Here is a 14,197-nt window from a genome sequence, read left to right as displayed (position 1 = left end):
ATACATACATATATAAAATGTACTAGGTGAGTTGTTTATAATTCTCTTTTAAGGAATTTTAACTTTTGTATCATTGAGGCTACTATAAATCATGTATCTGTTTGTTGTTAAATAGGTATTTGATGCAGTTAATCCAACATACTCTAACTTCAAGAGCAACTTTGCGAAGAGGCTATCGGCTGAAGTTCCTGTTGCCAGTAGCCCAATTACCACAAGATGGCGGCAAAGCCAAACCAGGGATGTGGCAGCCCATTCCTTTGGGGGAGAGCATTCAACAGCTGACCTCCCAGAAACTGTGCTGAAGATAACTCCTGAGAAAGAGACCTTGATTCCAGGTGAGGTAATAAAATTCCACAGGCCAGTTTTCAAATCTTAAAAAAAAGATGTATTCCTGAGAGAATCTTTGTCTTACAGAAATATCTGATATCACATTTAGTCAACTGCTTTTCTCTTTTTCTCCCTTTGAATAAGAAATTTCCAGGGGCAGGGGGAAGGGGAGGCCTGAAACAAAACCAGAAGAAAGTATGTTGTATTTTAAGTGTGTCTCTGAGGTTTGCATTGGTAGATTATTGCTTTTGTAAAGACTTTAAGTATGTATAAATATGTGTATACATACATATGTATACACACAAATATGTTTCTCTTATGTTTTGTGAAGTATAGAGTTTTTGATGACTCTGGTAAGATTCCTTGTCTACAACAGTCAGGAAAAAGATGTATTAGTAATGAAATAATTAGGTATGAAATAGGAGAAGAAAAAGATGAAAACAGGAGAGGATGAGTGGAAGAGAAAGAAAAGGAAGGAAGAGGAGAGACATGGAGAGTAGAGAGGAGACAGAGAGAGAGAGAGGAGGAATAAGAAGAAGAAAGAAGAGAAGAGATGAGGGGAGTAGAGGGAAACAAGAAGAGAGGGAAAGAGGGAAGAGGGAAGCAAAGAGAAGGAAAGATGAGAGTGGGACAGTCTAATGCCTGCCTGGGACAGAGATGGGGAATGGGCAGCAAAGCTGTGATCTGGTGGGCAGGGATCCAGGATTAACCTGTCAAAGCTTTGAAACATAAGCTCTCCTTCTAAAATATGTCTCATTAGCACAACTTTAAAAAAAATTTTCCCAGCTTTATTGAGATTTATTTATTTTGGCTGTGCTGGGTCTTTGTTGTGGCATGTGGACTCTTAGTTGTGGCAGGCATGCAGGATCTAGTTCCCGGACTAGGGATCAAACCCGGGCCCCCTGCATTGGGAGTGCTGAGTCTCACCCACTGGACCACCAGGGAAGTCCCAGTTGAGAAATAATTGACATATAATACTGTGTGGGTTTAAGGTGTATGACATGATGACACAATGCACTTATGTATTGCAAAATGATTACCACAACAGAGTTAGTTAACATTGCCATCACGTCACATAATTACCATTTTTTTGTGGTGAGAACATTTAAGATCTATTCTCTTAACAGTTTTCAAGTGTATAATACAGTATTGTTAACAATAATCATCATGTTATACATTAGATCCCCAGAGTTTATTCATTTTCTAATGGGAAATTTGTGCCCTTTGACTGATACCTCCCCATTTTCCCCACCCGCTAGCCCCTGGCAACCACCATTCTACTCTCTCTTTCTCTGAGTACGGCTTTTTTAGACTCCAGGTATAAGTGATATCGTACAGTATTTGTCTTTCTCTGTCTGACTATTTCACTTAGCATAATGCCTTCAGGGTCTATCCATGTTGTTGAAAATGGCAGGATTTCCTTCTTTCTCATGGCTGAATAATATTTCATTGTATGTTTATGTATTCCATTTTCTTTGTCCATCCGTTGATGAACACTTAGGTTGTTTCCATATCTTGGCTACTGTGGATATCTCTTCAAGATGCTATTTTCATTTCCTTTGGATAAATACCCAGAAGTGGAATTGCTGGATCATTGCTGGTAGTTCTATTTTTACGTTTCTGAGGAACCTCCATACTGTTTTCCATAGTGACTGCATGAATTTACATTCCCACCAATAGGAGCACAACCTTTTTTATTCCCATCCTTCAGAAGCAAAACTTGACACTTAGTGATTTAATTTCTGTTCTTCCTTTTTAAAATCCTAGGCAATGTAATTCATTGTCTTATCAGCATGTTTAAGACAAATGGTAACTTACTGCCACTCTTTTCTCAATGACATTAGACACAGTGAGGCACCATAGTCCTGCAGATGGAAAGGGAGCTCAAATCATTTTTTTTTTTTTGATAGGTAAGAAGTGGATTTATTTAGAGAGAAACACACTCCACAGACAGAGTGTGGGCCATCTCAGAGGTGAGAAAGGCCTCAAATCATTTTTAAACCAATGAAATTTTCCTGTAATAGTAAGTATCAACACAGAAAATAGCTGATTGAAACAGTAGGAGATAAAGGGTTGTAAGAAAGGTCATTCTTATGGCTATCTTCTGAAAGATGTTTTAATTGAGGGGTGATTTTAATGCTAATTGTATCAGAGGAATTTCTGGCTAAAATTAAGGGCTCCCTTTTCCTTCATAGTTCCTTAATTAATTAATTATTTTCAAATAAAGCATTGCATGAGAAATTCAGAATTATAAGAGAGATTATCAGTCAAAATAATTTTACAAGAAAGTATATTTCATTTTCTATTAAGTTAATACTGCATATTAATCAGAAACATTGGTTTCTCAGTGTTTTGCTGGTGGGGTTTCTTTCTTTTTGTTCCAGAAGGGTGAACACTGAAGACCCTCCCATCCTAAAAGGGATGTTTGCAGAGAGGTTCATTTGCAGTCATGCTCTGTGAACAAAACCTGAGAGGTCCTGGATTCCTTAGGCTGGTGGACCTGACCTCTTTGTTGATAACTGGGGTGATTGTCAGTACTAGCATCCAACTGTAACGTTTTATTTCTCATTTGAGGTTCAGAGAGACGGCTTTTTCTCCTCTTTACTTGTCTACAAATAGGACAAAACAAGGATGCATAATTTTGCAAGACAAAGAGTTAGATCTAAAACGTTGCAGAAGGGGCTTCCCTGGTGGCACAGTGGTTGAGAATCCGCCTGCCAATGCAGGGGACACGGGTTCAATCCCTGGTCCGGGAAGATCCCACATGCCGCGGGGCAACTAAGCCTGTGCTCCACAACTACTGAGCCCGCAAGCCACAAGTACTGAGCCTGTGTGCTGCAACTACTGAAGCCCACGCGCCTAGAGCCTGTGCTCCACAGCAAGGGAAGCCACTGCAATGAGAAGTCCGTGCACCGCAATGAAGAGTAACCCCCCCTTGCCACAACTAGAGAAAGCCCGCGCGCACCAACGAAGACCCAGCACAGCTAAAAATAAATAAATAAATAAAATACATCAAAATAAAAAAGCCTTTAAAACAAATAAAACTTTGCAGAACATTTCATGTTTTCATCCCTCTTTCCTCCTTGAAATTAGATTTTGGATTCCTCCTTCCTCTTAGACTTTGGATAGCCCAGAAATTGAGGTGTTGGGCTCTAGGAACATTAGTGACAGTTTATCTAGCACACATTTGTCCAAATGAAGAAGGGATTGTCATATCGCAAAAGGCCAAGTTACTTAATCTAGTGTCCCTTGGTTCCGCTGATGAACAAGTGATATAGCAAATATTTAGCTTTAGAAGATGACTTGTCAAAGTTTTCAGTGCAGTTAAGTATGGTAAAGGGCTTTCTCAGTTGTGAGAAGAGAATAGAAATGGACAATAACAATGCAAATAACATTGACTCTTCCATGACTGTAACTTAGGAAGTATTTTACTAAGGTCATCTCAAACTAGCTTTACATCTTTGTGCAATAGGAAGAGGGAGAGGCAAAGTGATTTGCTTATGATCATGTAGTGAACATCAATGATTGGAAGGCAAGCATCCCATAGTGATTTCCTGGCAGGATGATCACAGCCTGGGCAAACCAGGTACGCTTCGCTCCATCATTTTAAACTATTGAACTGTTTGTATCCATTCTTCAAATCTGCAAATGTGTCCTTTCCAGGCAGACATAAAGCATTTCTGCTGCCGCTGCTGTTGGGGTCAGGTCTTTAATCTTAGCATTTCCTCCTGGTTTTGGAAGCCATTGAGGCACTTTCTTACCCAGCGTTCACCTATGAACCCAGTGCTCTGCATAGGCCCTGTGCCGCCCTCTCCACCCCACCCCACCCAGGATTTTGCAGAGACCAGGTCCTGTATCTTCACATTCTGTTCTATGGTACATGCCAAGGGCTGACCTCCAACCAAAGGTTTAAAAGATTATATTGTTTTAAAAACCAAATTCAAAGTTAAATGTTTTTCTGGCAGGATCCTACAAAGAGCCACCGAAGACCCCCAACAAAGGAAGTTTTGAAACAAATAGCTCTGCTCTCCATTTTTGCAAGGCACCTCATGCAATGGATGGAGGCAAGAGGAAAACTTTTGCCTCAAAAGGCCAGGTAGGTAAAGAGGGAAAACTGAAGATCTCGCATCTTGAGAAGCTCAGACAACTGAGTCCCAAATGTGAGGTAAGAGCTGGCTTAGCTGCTATGACAAATCAGTAAGAAAATGATGGGTTCCTAATAGAAAAAAATGAGTCTGTGAAGGACATGAAAAGAGGCATTTCCAAAAAGAAATAGAATACCTGGCAAATACACAAAAAAGTGTTTAATTAGCATCAGTCAAAAAAGTGAAAATGAGACTAACCATCAACAAGGTAAAGACTAAAAATAGAATAAAATTATACGTACTGTGGTATGTTTCCTCTCAGCCCAAAGGTCTCTTGTACGATCATTTCCCAACTATTTGGAAAGTATGTGGTGACTTGGTCTGCCCTTTGAGGTGTCTCAGGATCAGTTTGACTCTTCGTCTATAAGATGGTCTTTTAAATATTTCCCTTATGTCTTTGTTGTTTTTTAGTTTCTCTACTAAGTTAATTTAATTCCTTTAAGTATCTTATTTATTATGGTTTTAAGATCATAGGAGTCTGCCCTAAATCCTTTGTGCACATTAAACATCAGTAGCATGTTTTTAGGTTTATCAAATCGCATGAAGAGCCTCTGAAGAAATCAATGTTTCATTTAGAAAACTTTGAACTAGGAATGTCATAAATTCTCAATTTAGGCAAAGCTACTCATTGAGTGTGTGCTTCCTGTGTTTGGCATATACATCTTGCTGGAGGAACAATAAAATATTGTGAATGTAAATTTTAATTATTTGAACTCATATGCAGTTGGAAACAAATGTTATTAGAGCAGGTCTTTTGCTGGGTGCTTATTGTTGGGTAAGGGTTTGGGGTGGGTGGATGGCCAAGGGGTTCTACTGAGGTAACTATGGGCGCTGTTGAGCTCATGCCCAGGCCCGGCTATTAACACACCTGTCCTTTCCACCCTCTAGTGCTGTTTGGAGTTTTTACTGCCCTGGCCATCATGACTTCCCTTTTCCTTCCCCTTGTGCTGTCTGGTAACTCGTGGCAGCAAAGTTGGTGGCTCTGTCTGTGGGGTCACAATGGTGTTGGCAAGTTACTATTGTTATAGCAATTGTTATCCAGGCAGAACATCATCCCAGCATCACTGAAGAACCTGGGCAGGGAATAATGGAAGCCTTTTTACTACTTTATGTAGAGCATTTGTTGTCACGACTAATTGGAAGTCAAACATCAGCAAGAACGTTGCAGATATAAAGTGAGGTCTTTTACCTCGACAGTAAACGTGTGTCTTCATGTAGTCCTTAGAGATCACCTGGGGGGTGTTTCCGCAATGAGACCTGCCTAACTCTAGAGATTTCAGAATTCTCATATCCAGTCGGCTCTATGCCAAGTTGCTCATTAAAGTATTGGGTTGGCCCAAAAGTTCGTTTGGGTTTTTCCACAAGATCTTACAGGAAAACCCGAATGAACTTCTTGGCCAACCCAATAATAAGTGGCTCTCACCTAGGGAAGAGTATCCCCGGGTATACTGAGCAGAAGCACACTGTCTGGGCAATGCCTTGGTCAGCTTTGAGGTAACTATGGGATTCTGAAGAAGTGAATCTGTGAAGAGTTACACTGAGCTATTGACCAGCAGGTCATTGTAGGAATGTTATTTTATACCACTGCTTCTCAAACGGGGGCTACTTTGCTCCCCAGGGGACATTTGACAAAGTCTGAAAACATCTTTTTTTTTTTGTGGTACGTGGGCCTCTCACTGTTGTGGCCTCTCCCGTTGCGGAGCACAGGCTCCGGATGCGCAGGCTCAGCGGCCATGGCTCACGGGCCCAGCCGCTCCGCGGCACGTGGGATCTTCCCGGACCGGGGCACGAACCCGTGTCCCCTGTATCAGCAGGCGGACTCTTAACCACTGCGCCACCAGGGAAGCCCTGAAGACATTTTTGATTATCACAACCAGGGATAGGTATCTAGTAGACCACAATAATGCATTACCTGCCAATAGTTCTGAAGTTGTGAAGCCCTGCTTTATAATTAATTGTTTTACTTTGAATACCTAAAAATCCATGATTCATTGACTGGCAATGCCTATTATGTGATACAATATCTGGGAAGAAACCCAAAATATCAAAATGATGCTCAGCAGAGAGACTTCTGTCTGAATTATGGTGATCCAGTGATTAAATGTATTGTGAAAGAGATAAAAGAGAATCTTCTCTGTTTTAACTATTTACTATTGTATTTCTAGAATAAGTACTTTTCTTTTCCTTTTTACTAATTTGCCCATCTGTTTTTGATTGGAGTTGGAAGTAAGAACATCAGGAGTGCTCTTTATATACTGGCCCAGAGAGATAGCAATCAGAGTTTTGTGCTCATGGAAATTTAGGCAATTTACTTAAGCTGTCTCTGACTTGATATTCCCAGTTCTCATGGGTAAAGGTGTTAGTGGAAAAGGACCTTTAAGATAAGAAGTTTAATCCTAACATATTACAGATGAGGAAAATTGAGGTCCAGAGAAAATCTCAGTAACAGACTGAGAGACCATCTCTGGGTTGAATGCTGAGAGGCACCCCTTGAAATAAATCTTTCTTGGGGAAAGCATTCTTACTAATACTCAACTTTATTGTTTATTTTTATTTATTTATTTTTTTTCGGTACGCGGGCCTCTCACTGTTGTGGTCTCTCCCGTTGTGGAGCACAGGCTCCGGACGCACAGGCTCAGCGGCTATGGCTAACGGGCCCAGCTGCTCCGCGGCACGTGGGATCTTCCCGGACCGGGGCACGAACCCGTGTCCCCTGCATCGGCAGGCGGACTCCCAACCACTGCACCACCAGGGAAGCCCTCAACTTTATTGTTTTGAGGAGGTCTTTTAATTTCAGAGAGTACTAGAAATACGACATTTCAGTTCTTGCAGGCTTTGATGATGTCACTGGCATATGATTGGTTTGTGGGCTAAAAGGATTTTTAGGCCCGAAGAATAAAAGGGGATTTTATTGTAGCTGAGTGATACCCTCCCTCTGGAGTTGTTGGGGAGATAAGAAATAATATAGCAGTAAAACGTTCAGCACTGTGTTTATTACACAGTGGTTAGCTAATAAATAATGGCAATTATTCTAGTTTTGGTTTCAGTAATGTGTAGCCTTTGAACTTTGTAGTGAATTAGCAGCTTTAATTCTATACCATGCAACACATCTGAGATGTACACATATGTTTCTGAATAAGTAATCTCTTTGTGTCTGTTTTCAGAAATGCTTAAACCAGCTATTATCGACCCAGAAAGTGGCTCAGCAGGTTAATGGGAAAATGCAGCTCTGCGAGCAATCCCAATGCATTTGGAAAGGTATGGGCCAAAGATTTTCTGTTTGTCCTTCTTTCCTACCCTCCTCTCTCCCTGCCTCCTTCATTTCTTCTTTATCTTAAAATATTTTATTTTTATATTTATTAGAACAAACTCAACATAATTGTAAAATGTAGATAATTCTCGTGATCCTCTGTCTTAACCATCCCTACCAACACTTCCTATTTCCCAGAGGCAACCACCCTTAGCTCTTCCAGCTATACCCCCTGCTATTTACATCTATGTTCTAAATAATGTTTGTAAACTGCTTTTTTTTTTTTTTTACAATTTTAGACTTTATCGCAACTTTCTACCATAGTAAGAACTTAGCTCCCCTCCTGTTTCATTCACCTCCCTCAGTCTATTTATATTACACTTTTAAAGAGTAAAATTAGTATTTAACGTTTACATCATATTACTATAAAACTATTATTTCCTGTCAAGCCAAATAGTGTACTATAACTATGCCTCTTTTCTAGTATAACCTTTTTTTCCTAGACTTAAAAAGTTGCTTTATATTTTCATTTGTTAGATACCTGTGAAATTATGACTGTTTTCCCTAAATGCTCCCATGTTTTGTTCCACAGCCATCAATAATATTTTCCACGTACCCACCCACATCAGTTCTTGTTTTCCTTGGTGGCCTCCTACCCAGAGCCTGCTGAACACGCTGCTCTCTTGGCCAGTCCCACAGCTGTGATTCTGGGACTTCTCTTCTCTGATGTTAGATCCTCTATTTCCGGGCAGCCATGTTGTGCTCCTTCTGGGTTTGCTGGTCTGAAAGTGTGCTTACCCTACTTTTACACTTGATTCATAGTTTGGCTGGCTACAGATTATAGTTTCGCTCAGAATTTTGTGAAAAAAGGTATTGCTTTATTGTTTTCTGGCATCCACTGTTGCTGCTGAGAAGTTATATGATGTTGTGACTTCCTGTCCTTTGTATGCCACCTGCTTTTTCTCTCTGAATGCACATAGAAAAATTTCTTATCATTAGTGTTTTAAAATTTCATGATGATAAAGCTTCGTGCAGAATAAAAAAAAAAACCTCATTATAACTGACAAGCCCACTGGTAGATCTTTTCAGTCTTGGAGACCTGTGCCTTTTAATTCTTGGAAAGTTTCTTGAAATATTCTTTAGTAATTTCTTCACCTTTGTTTCTTTTTTCTTTCTTTCTGAAATGTTGACCATAATTGTTGGTCCTTCTGGATTAGTTCTCTTATTTTTTTCTATTCTATTTTTCATCTCACTTTTTCTTCTACTTTGTAGGTGGTTACCTCATTTTGTCCACTAGCCTTGAGATTAAAGTTTTTATTTTGGCTATCCTAGTTTTAATTTTAAAGTTTCTTAAACACCGTCAGGCCTCTCTTTCTCTCTCTCTCCCCTATACCCCTTCCTCCCTCCCTCCCTCCCTCCCTTCCTCCCTCCCTCCCTCCCTCCCTTCCTCCCTTCCTCCCTTCCTTCCTTCCTTCCTTCCTCTCTCCTTCCCTCCCTCCCTCCCTCCCTCCCTCCCTCCCTCCCTTCCTTCCTTCCTCCCTTCCTTCCTTCTCTCTTTCTCTCTTTCCAGCATCCTGTTCATGCTTCATGTATATACTATTTTCTCTTATTTCTCTGAAAAAATTTCACATACAGTTTTGGAAGGATTGCTCTTCTTCCTGAATTGTCTTTCTTTGCTTAGCTCCTCCCACAGTAGTTTTGGTTTCCCTCTTTCAGAGTGAAGAAAGCTTCAGTGAAGCTTCCTGAAATGTGTGGTGTTCTGGAAATAGCACTAAGGTAAAGACCTGTGACCTGCCAAATTCACTATGACAATTTTCACTCTATCTATTTTTGCTGGTGCTCTTGAGTTAAGAGGCTGTCATTTTTTTAGTTTATTCAGGGAGTAAACATCTGGTTTCTTTTGACATGTGCACGTGTGTGTATGTACAGGGTGTTTGTGTGTGTGTGTGTGTGTGAACTTGACAGTCTTATAACCAAACTCATCTCATTCTAAACCTTCCCTGTGCCTCTGAGCCCTGACCCCTTGTGGGGTTTCTGCAAGACAAATCAGCTTGCTTCTCTTCACCATGGCCCCTCTATAGGCACTTGAGGGTCATTTCTTATGTTCCTCCTGGTCAGTTATCAAACCTTTATCAATTTTGCAGAAAATTACTGTAATGTCTTCTTACTGCTATTTCACTCCCATACTCTTTGTTCTTATATCTTCACACCTTAAAAAAGTCATTTGCTGTCATTCTAGTGAGGTCGAAAATAGGAGGCAGAGGAAATACACTTATGTGGCCATTCTTCTGACTTGACTTGCAAGTCTGTTGCTCTGCTTTAGATAGATGACTTTGGTGGCAGCACTGAGGAAGATTTGAAGGGGTGGGCTGTTGGAAGCAGAGTCTAATTGAAAGGAATGTTCTATGAAGGGCTCTGTTCTTAATTCTTTTAAGGGGATTTAAAGTGTGAAACAGATTCTACATAAGCCAGGTAATTACTCTTAGGCAAGTGGATCACTGGGACAAATTTTATCCAGGTGCTGTGCATATAAAGTATTTCTTCATGCCTCACCCATATTTGCTAAGACTCTGAAACCTCACAGTAGGCACCTCCTGTGACTTGTAAGTATACCTATCGGGGCCAAAGCTGGTAGAAATCTTTGGGTGGTGATGTCATGTGTGCATCAGGGCGGCTCTGCAGCCATGCAGTGGGGAGATATTGCTACTGTGACAGTTTCTAGAAGGTCCTCCTTCCATGCTGCATTCAGTGCTCCCAAAGTCAAATTTACCCTGCCACCCATGTGTTCTCCTTCCTACTTCCCCTTTCCATCTTGGAGGTCTTTGTGTCATTCATGAGATTGTTATCATGGTTGGAAAATAATTGATTAGGAGCCTAGCTCTGTGAGAGAAACTTAAGAGAACTAGTGGTTCAACTCATAAATGCCAAGGAAACTTGCCTGTTAAATTTCCCCCTGGGAGAAGATAACTTTGTGCATGTGTATTTTTCATGCCTCTGTTTCCCAGCAGTATAAAAGGGACAAAAACAGAGTTAGATGCATAAAAATAGGCACAAAAAGTTTAAGGCCTGGTGAATATTCTTTTGGGAGGTTTGGGATAAGTTGGATGAATGAGTGAAACTTATCCTTTACTTCTTTATTCTTAGAGTTATAATTTCTTAAAAGCAAAATAAAATATCTGGGGACACGTCTTACCTTAGCTCTCCCATTTCTTCTGATCTGATCAGCAACAAGTTTGTGTTTCTGTAACGTGCTGAAGATTTGATGTAGAATAGAAACTGTATATTCTATAAAGGCAGAAAGAATGTACCTGTATTATTTTGTTATCATAGGAGATCTATCTATCTCTATGTATCTATGTATTTATCTGTCTACAATCTATCCATCCATCCATCCTATTTTTTAGAGAAGTTTTGAGTTCACAGCAAAATTGAACAGAAAATACAGAGAGTGCTCCTATATCCCTGCCCCAACACATGCACAACTTCCCCCACTACCAACATCCCACACTAGAATAGTACATTTGTTATCATCAATGAACATACATTGACACACTGTTATCGCCCAAAGTCTATAGTTTACATTAGGGTTCACTCTTGGTGTTGTGTATTCTATGGATTTTGACAATGTGTAATGACACGTAGCCACCGTTATAACAGCACGTAGAGTAGTTTCACTGTTCTAAAAATCCTTTGTACTTCACGTATTCATCTCTCCCTCCTCCTCTAACCCTGGCAAACTTTTCACTGTATCCATAGTTTTGCCTTTCCAAGAATGTCATTTAGTTGGAATCATACAGTGTGTAGCCTTTTCAGATTGGCTTCTTTCATTTAGTAATATGCGTTTAAGTGTCCTCCATGTCTTCTCATGGCTTCATATCTCATTTCTTTTTAGCGCTAAATGATATTCTATTGTCTGGATGTACCACAGTTTATTTATCCATTCACCTATTCAAAGACATCTTGGTTGCTTCCAAGTTTTGGCAATTACGAATAAAGCTGCTATAAACATCTGTGTGAAGGTTTCTCTGTGGACATAAGCTTTCTACTCACTTGGGTAAATACCAAGGAGTGCGTTTTCTGGATTGTATGATAAGAGCATATTTAGTTTCATATGAAACCTCCAAACTGTCTTCCAAAGTGGCTGTACCATTTTGCATTCCCACCAGCAATGAATGAAAGCTCCTGTTGCTCCACATCCTTGCCAGAATTTGGTGTTTGTCAGTGTTTTGGATTTTGGCCATTCTAACAGATGTACAGTGGTGTCTCATTATTGTTTTAACTTGCAATTCTCTAATGAAATATGATGTTGAACATATTTTCTTATGCTTATTTGCCATCTTCTTTGGTGAGGTGTCCAGATCTTTTGCCCATTTTTAAATTGAGTTTTTTGTTTTCTTATTGTTGAGGTTTAAGAGTTTCTTTGTATGTTTTGGATAACAGTCCTTTATCACATATGTCTTTTGCAAATATTTTTTCTCATTCTGTGGTTTATCTTCTCATTCTTTAGATACGTCTTTTGCAGAGCAGAAGTTTCTAATTTTAATGAAGTCCAGCATATCAGTGATTTCTTTCATGGATCATGCTTTTGGTGTTGTATTTAAAAAGTCACTGCCAGGGAATTCCCTGGCGGTCCAGTGAATTAGGACTCGGTGCTTTCACTGCCATGGGCCCGGGTTCAATCCCTGGTCGGGGAACTAAGATCCTGTAAGCTGTGTGGTGTGGCCAAAAAAAAAAAAAAAAAAAGTCACTGCCAAAACCAAGGACATCTAGATTTTCTCCTGTGTTATTTTCTAGGAGTTTTATAGCTTTGTGTTTTACTTTTAGGTCTACGATCCATTGTGAGTTAATTTTTGAGAAGGGTATAAGGTCTGTGTTTAGATGCATTTTTTAAAATTGAAGTATAGTTGATTTACAACATTGTGTTAGTTTCAGGTGTACAGCAAAGTGATTTGATTATTTTTTTTTCCAGATTGTGTGTGGATGTCCAGTTGTTCCTACACCATTTGTTGAAAAAACTAACTTTTCTCCATTGTATTGCCTTTGCTCCTTTGTCAAAGATCCGTTGACTGTATTTGTGGGGCTCTATTTCTGGGATCTCGATTCTGTTGATCTATTTGTCTGTTCTTTTGCCAGTACTACACTGTCTTGATTACTGTAGCTTTTTAGTGAGTCTTACAGTCAGATAGTGTAGGTCCTTCAACTTGGTTCTTCTCCTTCAATATTGTGTTGACTTTTCTCCATATACGCTTTAAAATCAGCTTGTCAGTGTCCACAAAATACCTTGTTGGGATTTTAACTTGTATAGCACTGAATCTATAAATCAAGGTGGAAAGAGCTAACATGTTAATAATACTGAGTCTTTTTATCCATGTACCTGGAATATGTCTTCATTTATTTAGCTTTTCTTTGATTAGAGTTTTGTAGTTTTCCTCGTATAGATCTTGTACATATTTTGTTAGATTTATACCTAAGTTTTTCATTTTTGAGGTACTTATATAAATGGTATTGTGCTTTTAATTTTAAATTCCTATTGCTTATTGCTGGTATATAAGAAAGCAGTTGACTTTTGTATATTAATCTTATATCTTTCTATAATCACTCATTAGTTCCAGGAGTTTTTTGTTGATTCTTTGGGTATTGCTTTTTTTTTTTTTTTAATATAGAACATTATGTTAGCTTCAGGTGTGCAATGTAATGATATTTTTGTATATATTGCAAAATGACCACCACAATAAGTTTAGTTTACAACTGTCATCAGATATAGTTACAGAATTTTTTTCTTGTGTTGAGAACTTTTAAGATCTACTTTTTAAGCAACTTTCAAAGATGCTGTACATGCTGTACATTAAATTCTCATGACATTTATTTTGTAACTGGAAGTTTGTACTTGATTTTTTTTGAACCTTTATCAGCAGTGCTTGAGTATGTATTTCTAGTAACCTTGTAGTTCTGCCCACAACTGCAGGTTTTCATAGCTAACGTTGCAACTATGAGTAACAATCTGGCTTCTTGGTATAGCATTGTGAAGCTCTCATTCTTTTATTAGAAACCATGTGGTCATAGGACCACAAGTTACCTGGGTGGGGCTCATTTCCTGTTGATCATGTCATTCTCAGTTTGATTACAAGCCAAGTGGTTGGAAAGATGAAAAGACAGTGGCTTGTGGTTTAGGCTTAGTGGGGTCATTTGATGAGAAGGAAAACTGAGCACAGGATAGAACCTTGAATTCAGATAGTCATGGGTAACACTAGCCAAAAGTAACTCTGTGTGCTCTGGTACAGAAACAGTGAGAGAAAGAGCCAAAATCAATGACTCAACAGTCTTATTGACAAAGACTCAGAGTAGGGCTTAGGTCTATTAGATAATTGTTGATGTTATAGATACATGGATATGTGAACATTACTTTGGTTTTAAAATCTCAAGTGACAGAATAAATATTCAAAGCATGATGTAGTGTCTCTGTGTGCTCCCCACA

At 39.3% G+C, this 14,197-nt stretch overlaps 1 protein-coding gene across 1 annotated transcript in view; it reads left to right on the top strand.

Moving 5' to 3' along the window:
- CDC20B (cell division cycle 20B) overlaps window positions 1–14,197 on the top strand; it is a 62,710-nt gene that overhangs the window by 25,089 nt on the left and 23,424 nt on the right. The window contains exons 3-5 of the mRNA XM_029217546.1: window positions 116–335; window positions 4,293–4,423; window positions 7,637–7,730. Of these exons, the coding sequence (XP_029073379.1) occupies window positions 116–335; window positions 4,293–4,423; window positions 7,637–7,730 (445 nt within the window). The remainder of the gene's footprint in view (window positions 1–115; window positions 336–4,292; window positions 4,424–7,636; window positions 7,731–14,197) is intronic.

This window comes from Monodon monoceros, unplaced genomic scaffold (assembly GCF_005190385.1).
Source record: "Monodon monoceros isolate NGI ecotype Baffin Bay Population unplaced genomic scaffold, NGI_Narwhal_1 Super_Scaffold_12, whole genome shotgun sequence".
NCBI classification, from domain to species: Eukaryota; Metazoa; Chordata; class Mammalia; order Artiodactyla; family Monodontidae; genus Monodon; species Monodon monoceros.
This window is presented reverse-complemented; position numbering and strand designations above follow the sequence as displayed.